General features: G+C 44.4%; 1 protein-coding gene across 1 annotated transcript; it reads right to left on the bottom strand.

Moving 5' to 3' along the window:
* Positions 1-4,500: 4,500 nt before the first annotated feature.
* On the bottom strand, positions 4,501-7,810 carry LOC139572606 (NLR family CARD domain-containing protein 3-like). Its single transcript, XM_071395301.1, has 6 exons — positions 7,798-7,810; positions 7,647-7,697; positions 5,621-7,442; positions 5,391-5,477; positions 5,113-5,280; positions 4,501-4,837 (listed from the first exon to the last, which is right to left on the bottom strand). The coding sequence occupies exons 1-6, from the start codon at positions 7,808-7,810 to the stop codon at positions 4,501-4,503; spliced, it is 2,478 nt and encodes an 825-aa protein (XP_071251402.1).
* Positions 7,811-8,069: the final 259 nt, after the last annotated feature.

Below are 8,069 nucleotides of genomic sequence, written 5' to 3'. Positions count from 1 at the left end.
ATATGCAAACAAATGTGTTTAACCTTTAAAAGATTTTGGAGATTTCTTGGAGATTATATGTGGATTTTGTAATATAAAAAATAAAAATAAATGTAAAAATGGAGCTGGGATTTGTAGGGCTGGTTTATGCAGAAATATTGTCTGTTCATATTTAGATATTCAACATATCTGTAAAAAGGAAATAGATACTGTTTAATTATGGCAATCAGTGTTAATTCCATCAAATACAACCTGTTCAATTATTTATCGGCTGAACAGCACTGACACAATAGCAGTGATCAAGAAAACGAGATGGAAGTTAGTATATGAAAATATACACATTTGGGTGGAACAGTGTTACAGTATATCTGAGACCCACGGCTGCAAAATTGCAACCTGCACAGGTCCCAAACCAAAAAAGAATGTTAGACTACATCTCCTCAGTCCCAGATGTATCTCTTAGTAGTATTTTTTGTATGTCATCATGATTATTGTGGCATCTGTAGCCTCTGAAACATTAGAAATCTGTCCACTCGTCTGAGACAACACGAGTCCCCTACACAAGCATGTGTCGTGTCCATGCTAGACAAGTACATGACATATTTTCCCTGTCTTCTCTAATATGTGGTGATTATGTAGAAAATAAAGGATATTGAGAATCAAACATTCTGAGCCAGAAAGGTACAGCAGTTTTATAAGTGTCACAAAAAGACAACATTGGGCTTACAGAGTTTCCAAAATGAGACGTAGGGTCACATTCATATATTGATAGACGAGTTAGAGAGATTGTTTCCCTTACAAAATTGTGCAAATATGGACAACCAAACATAGCTGTGGGAGGTATAAATCCTGATAAATCAGAAATTAGTGCACTAAGCCTTTATTACTCCTGTATGAGCGGACAAAAATAGTTGTCAGCAGCGCGGGTAGAACGAAATCTCTCAGCAGTAAGTTCTTTTCAAACAGGAAACTCACTGAGTTTGGACTTCCTGACGGGCTGCCCTCAGGTGGTAAGGGTAGGTAACAACACATCCGTCACGCTGATCCTCAACACTGGGGCCCCTCAGGGGTGCGTGCTCAGAACTTCAAGTTACTTGGTGTCCGCATCCTGACGGGTTGCATCACCGCCTGGTATAGCAATTGCTCGTCCTCCAACTGCAAGGCACTATATATGGTAGTGCGTACGGCCCAGTACATCACTGGGGCCAAGCTTCCTGCCATCCAGGACCTCTATACCAGGCAGTGTCAGAGGAAGGCCCTAAAAATGGTCAAAGACTCCAGCCACCCTAGTCATAGTCTGTTCTCTCTGCTACCGCACGGAAAGCGGTACCGGAGCGCCATGTCTAGGTCCAAGAGGTTTCTAAACAGCTTCAACCCCCTAGCCATAAGACTCCCCCCACCACCCTTCTGCGCTGCTGCTACTCTCTGTTATTATCTATGCATCACTTTAACAACTCTACCTACATGTGCATATTACCTCAATTACCTCGACACCGGTGCCCCCACACATGGACTCTGTACCGGTTCCCCCTGTTGTTATTACTGCTGCTCTTTAATTATTTGATGTTCTTATCTCTTATTTTTTGGGGGGTGGTATTTTCTTAAAACTGCATTGTTGGTTAAGGGCTTGTAAGTAAGCATTTCACTGTAAGGTGAATTCGGCACCTGTTGTATTCGGCGCATGTGACAAATACCATTTGATTTGATTTGAAATATACTTTTGTGCAAAGTATCTCAAACAAAATAACCTAGACATTAATAGGATTTTATTGCAATCAAGCAGGTTTTGAAATGTTGTTTCTATCCTCCACTTGACACATTATTTCACACATTATCAATACTATGAGAATAATTTGGAGGGAAGGGAGACCTTTTTTTGTATTGAGTTACTATAATCATACTGTAGCTAGGTTTCTGTAACACATAGTAATAAAGTACAGTGGGTTCTGAAATTGACACCCTTGATTAAGATGATCAAAAATGTCAGTTAGAAAATAAATTAAGCTTGATTGTATGCGCCACGTGTTTTCATTTTAAACTAATACAATTGCACAGAGAAAGAGTGTGTTTAACAAGTAATAGGGTCAAAATTATTGACAACCTTGTTTTCAATACCTCACCTTGCAGGGATAACAGCACTGAGCCTTTTTCTACAATGTTTGAGTTGTAGAACACATTGGTAGGGGTTTTAGACCATTCCTCCATATAGAATCCATCCAATCCTTGATATCCGCACTTATGGACGTCCCTCTTCAATTGAAACCACAGGTTTTCGATGGGTTTCAAGTCCAGAGACTGAGATGGCTATTTCAAACTGTTGATGTTGTGGCCAATTAATAATTTCTTTGTGGATTCGGATGTGTACTTGGGGTCATTCTCTTGCTGGAAGATCCACTTGCGGCCAAGTTTGAGCCTCCTGAGTCCTGGCAGAAGCAACCAGGTTTTTGGCTAAAATGTCCTGGGTAAAGTTCAAGATGCTGTTGACTTTAACATGGGCCCCAGGACCAGTGGAAGCAAAATAGCCCATAACAAATATTCTCCATATTTGACAGTAGTTATGGGGTCATTTTCTGCTTATGCACTCTCATGTCGATGCCAAACCCAGCACTGGTGAGCTCAATTTTTATGTAATCTGACCAAAGCACCTGTTCCAAGCCAAATGCCAATGAGCAATCTCCAGGCGTTTACATTTGTTGAACGACATGAAAATAGAGCTATTTGGCCATGCTGGGTTTGTCTTATTCTTTTTGTATTTTTTGTGTTTTTTTACTGCAACTCTCTGACTGAGAAAATTAGGAACTTTCAGAGCTGTATGTGTTAATTCAAAAGTTACATTCAGCATGACACTAATTACTGTAAATGTATCAGATGTAACACTGTTCCGCACAAATGTATTTTGACACACTAACTTCCATCCAGTTTCTTAATCATTGCTCTCAGTGTCAGCGCTGTTCAGCTGATAAATCATTTCACAGAAACAATGTTTGTCACCCCCAGAGTTCTAAAATCCCACGGCAAACACTACCACAGAGACAGTGCAAAGTACACGCAAAGGAGCTTTATTACACGTTCAGCTTTTACAGCAATGGCAACATAATCACTACTGCCCAATTAGAAAAGGGGCTAGGATTTAGGGCTATAGGCAGTGGCGTGTATTCATGGATGCCAAGGGAAGCCAGGCTTCCCAAAAATGTTTTACCAATAAAAAATGTATAATTTATCTTTCATCTCTCTGTGTTTTATAATTTTCCTTCAATTCGACAAGAGTGTATCTCATCAGACAAAGCATTCGAGCGAGCAAAACAGCGCCCCTCTGTCCATCCATCTCTGTCCATCTATTGTTGCCGCCAATAGCATTGAATGGAATGCAAGGGAAGCCAGCAAGCATTTGGCCTCCCTTGATAAAAAAAAGTATACAAACATATGCCAATCAACTAAACTGAGCGAGCGCAATTGTGAATGATCCTGGCGCATCAAAAAAAAGTGTGTAGGGAAGCCAGCTTGAATTTTGGCGTCACTCCTATCAAATCACATTGAGAGCATACGTCATTCACAGAAACAACTTGAATTGTTGCATCTCGTTGTGTTGTTCTCTGGTGGCTAGCTAGCTAAAGTTGTCCCCTTACTAAATTAGACATGGATGGAGATAAGGATTTGGACTTGTGGTTTTACTTCATTCTGAGTGATTCTGATCCAACCGTTTATTCACACATTGTTGTTCCCCTGGCCTGATAGGATGGAAGTTCAATATGTAGCTAGATGTAGAAGGCTAATGTTAACTAGCTAATGTTGCCATGAATTGAAGTCAGGCTAGCGAGCAAGCATTTTAGCCAGGTAGCCTAGGACAACAAAGAATAAAAGCGTGTCTGTATGACAGAGCGGTTGACCGTTTCATCAACAAGTAGGGTGAGTCAACATATTTAACTACTTGCAAACGCACGCACGCACGCACGCACGCACGCACGCACGCACGCACACACACACACACACACACACACACACACACACACACACACACACACACACACACACACACACACACACACACACACACACACACACACACACACACACACACACACAAACACAAACCATGGACAGCCACATCATATTTAGCTCATTGGACTAAATAGTTTTTGGTAACTTTTAGTTGTCACTGTGTTAGACTAAGAACAGGTGATTTGATGTGGTTGAAATGTTGAAGTTGAAATTGGTGCTGGAATAGTGGAGGCAGCTCCTGTTTTCTTTGAGACTCGTGGTAACTCTCCGTGGTTCTAAATCAATAGTTGTTCAGTGGTCAGAACATTTTGGAAACATTCACTGGCTTGACCATGCTGTAGGTCATGTAACAGTTTGTTACATGCAATATGCTTGCTTTGTGGACTTCACCGAACAGTGGTTGTTCTCTGGTTTTGTGACGATGCAAAGGTGTGGTTGCATTTTATTTTGCCCATTTAGACTTGATCAGCCATCCCACTGTGGATAACCTGTGCTCCTCACGGAGCAAAAGGTTAAGTGAAGTCATCTCACTCCAGCCAGGTGAGTGGGGGCGTTCAAAAGCTCCAAGATCTTGGTCTCCAGCTCCAGGGCTTTAGCTGTGTTCTCTCCTTCCCCTCCCTCCCCATTTTCCCCATCTGCTCCCACCCTCAGCCCCTTCAAGATGGACTGTAGGGCATCAGCGTTCTTCACTGAGTCCATCTGGTCCCGGTCATCCCGTATCTCCTCTACCCAGTCCAGGTAGGCCTTTAGCAGTCCTAGGTCGTCCACAAAGTTCCCAATGATCTGGAGCCCCGGCCGTCGATGCCCTAGCTCCCTCAGCCTCCTCTTCCCCACCTCCCCAATGTCATTCCCCACGATGCTGGGAAGGAGAACATAACAGGTCAGACAGGATGTTATCATAGCAACAACTGTGAAATACACTAGATGGCAGTATGTCAACACCCATTGTAACTTCAGAGAAAACTCTCAACATCAAATCAAAGTGTATTTGTCACCCGCACAGTATACAGCAGATGTAAACAGTACAGTGAAATGCTTACTTGCAAGCTTTTCCTCAACAATGCAGTAATATTAAGTCAGATAAAATAAATATTACAAAAAAGATAACACATCTCTCTCTCCCCTTTCTCTTACGTCAGCGTTTTCAGAGAGGTGTTCTTGCTGAGGCAGTTGACAATGTTCTCTGTTCCTCTCTCTGTGATGCCAGTGATGTCCAAGTAGAGTTCCTCCAGTGTAGTGTTCTGCTCCAGGGCATTCCACAGCTCCAGAACTCCTTCCGGACCCAAATTGTTACCACACATGCTGTACAAAATAGAGGAGTCAAGAGTTCAAGTGTGAGATAGAGGTGCTATGAAACAGTCTTAGAAAGGAAATTGTTATTTTCAGAAAATGTTCTTTTCAGGGTCACTTACAACAGCTTCTTCACCTGACACTCGTTTGATTTCAACACTGCAGATTCCAGGATGGCTGCCTCCCTTTCCAGACAGTTATATCGCAGACTGAGAAAAAATTCAAATTATAGTTACCTACATTAATGAGTTAATTGCTATACTTCTCATCAGTTAGTCCCTGTTAATGATCAAACATTTGCAACAAGCGGTGCAAAGCTGTGTCACACAAGAAAAGTGCTATGAATACCCACTAAAGAGATTCACAGCGGTGCAATATCGGAGCTAGCCTGCGAAGACCTCTGTTTCCGATGTTGGAGTATCCCAGGTTGAGCTCCTTGAGCCTATGTGGGGAGAACTGCAACACATAGTGTAACGCTGTACAGTCCACCACGCTCAGCTTAATCTTGAACAGGTTCAGACTCCGGATCTCCGGTGCCACCCTGCTGGTGACTTCCTTCATGTGCAGCTCCATCAAACAGTGGAGCAGGTTCAGCGCCGTCTGGTTGGCTAGCTGCCTACCCTTAAACTGGTTCTGGAACCAGATACCCAGCCTGGTGGGGATATCCTCACCCTCCAAGCCCACCTCCAGAGGGGCCAGCACCAGCCCATCCAACTGCCCCCCCAGCCTGGTCCGGAGAAGCCCCATGAAGAAGCGAGTGAACATCTGCAGGTTCTCCACCCTAGTCTGGTCCAGGTGGAGGTCTTGGCTCAGTAGGGAAGTTGGGGAGGTGGAAGGTGGGGGGATCTCACCAAAGCACCAGAAGTCCAGAGCCTGGATGATGTGACCCTGCTTTGAGAGGCTGATTGCACAGTACAGGGCGGCCAGATGCTCCTGGACGGTCAAGTGGAAGAAGGAAAACATCTCCACCCTCTCCTCTTTCAGAGGCACCAGGATCTGACTGAGGAAGGTGCTCTGTATATCTACTGGCGTGAGACCATAACGTTCCAGGTCCTGTATGTCGAACATGATCTTACTCTTTAGAAGGTTTTCGTAAGCTAATCTCCCCAGGTTCGTCAGCTGTTGCCTAACTAGAGAAAGTACCTCCGATCTGAGGGTGTTCCTCTCCGCCTTCCCTTTCAGCGCATGGTGCTTGATGGCTGTAAACAGGTAGCAGTAGTAAACCTCGCTGACTGTCCTAGGTGGGTTCAACTCTAGAGACCGTGAGTCACTATCTTCCTGACTGGAGAAGAACTCAGCCAAGGCGGTGCAGATGATATAGCAATAGAGAGGGATGAAGGAGAGCACAAAGAGGTTGTCGTTGTCCAGGATGTAGTTGTACACCTTCTCAGACACCTTGGGGTCCTTGTAGAACTTGGAGGTGTACTCCTTCACTTGGTCCTCCTCGAAGCCCAGGACCACGCAGCAACGCTGGAAGAACCGCTTAGGAGCGTCCGTGGAAGGCCTGGATGTCAGGATGACCGAGGATTCTGGGAGTAGACTCCCCTTGATCAACGCCATTATCAGCTCTGATACAGGCACCTTGGAGTCCACGCCGATGTCCCTGTCAGGAGCATTCCAGTCCAGTTGGTATTTAAACTCGTCCAGTCCATCCAGAATGAAGAGCAAGGGACCTGGCGAGGCCAGAAGGTCTGGCAGGACAGTCTTGAAGTAGCGGAATCGGTCTTCGAGCAGGTCCAGTAAGCTCAGCGGGGTTTTCATCAGGTTCAGCTCGCGGAAGCGGAGGTCGAACACACAGGTGAACTCACGCATGTGCTTCCCCAGCGCCCACTCATAGACCAGCCTCTGCACTGCCACGCTCTTGCCGATGCCAGCGATGCCCTTCACCTTTACCCGCTTAGGTGGGCGCCCTGTGGTGCCTTGGGGGCTCAGGAGGTGGCGAGGGCAGATGCGTTGGCAGGCCTGGTGGGCGTAGATGCGTGCCCGTCGACTGGCCAGGGTGAAGTACTCATGCTGGCTGCTGTCAAATGACTCGTTGTCCTCGGTCACGAAGAGATCAGTGTATCGGATCTCAATGTGAGAAGCAGAGTTGGAGGCCTGCCCTCCCCCTTCTGCGTAAGATTTAAGTCGTTCTGTACGTTCCAGAAGGGTATTTCTGTGAGCTGAAAGAGGAACTGCAATAGAAGAGAGACAAGTAAATTACACGCAACATGGGCACACATACCTAACACATTACAATAAGATACTCAAGTCATATCTATGAGAAATGTTGCTGCAATTCGTGTATTATAATGTCTTTATAAGCAAATATTAATTCAACAGTCAATTCAATGTCAGTGTTACACAGTTTGGCCCAACTCGTAATGTTATCAACCTACCTCTGAGATGAGAAGATTTTACACTCCGCCGAGGTTTCAACTCTTCCTCAGCTAAATTATCAAGACAACGATTTAAATTATACATTTGACACTCTTGAAAGATACATTTTCCCCACCTGGGGATTGAATACATTTAATTGTGTCTTATTACTGATGTGTGTCATTTGGGCACACTAGAAAGCATGTTAGTGATAATTGATTCATCATCTCATATCTTTAATATTGATGGCGGATGATAATGGAATTCATTACCTTTGACCTCAGGGGTCACAGTGAATTTACTCTTGACTTTGAACAGTTTTGAAATGGGGCTTTTTGGCTTTTTCTTCTCTGTAGAGAGGAGATAGAAAAAAATGCATAGATGTAAACTAGAAAAACATAACTAGGCATCAGGTGAGATGTCCCAGACTTTGTTGATAATGT

This window comes from Salvelinus alpinus, chromosome 4 (genome assembly GCF_045679555.1).
Source record: "Salvelinus alpinus chromosome 4, SLU_Salpinus.1, whole genome shotgun sequence".
Lineage (NCBI taxonomy): Eukaryota > Metazoa > Chordata > Actinopteri > Salmoniformes > Salmonidae > Salvelinus > Salvelinus alpinus.
This window is presented reverse-complemented; position numbering and strand designations above follow the sequence as displayed.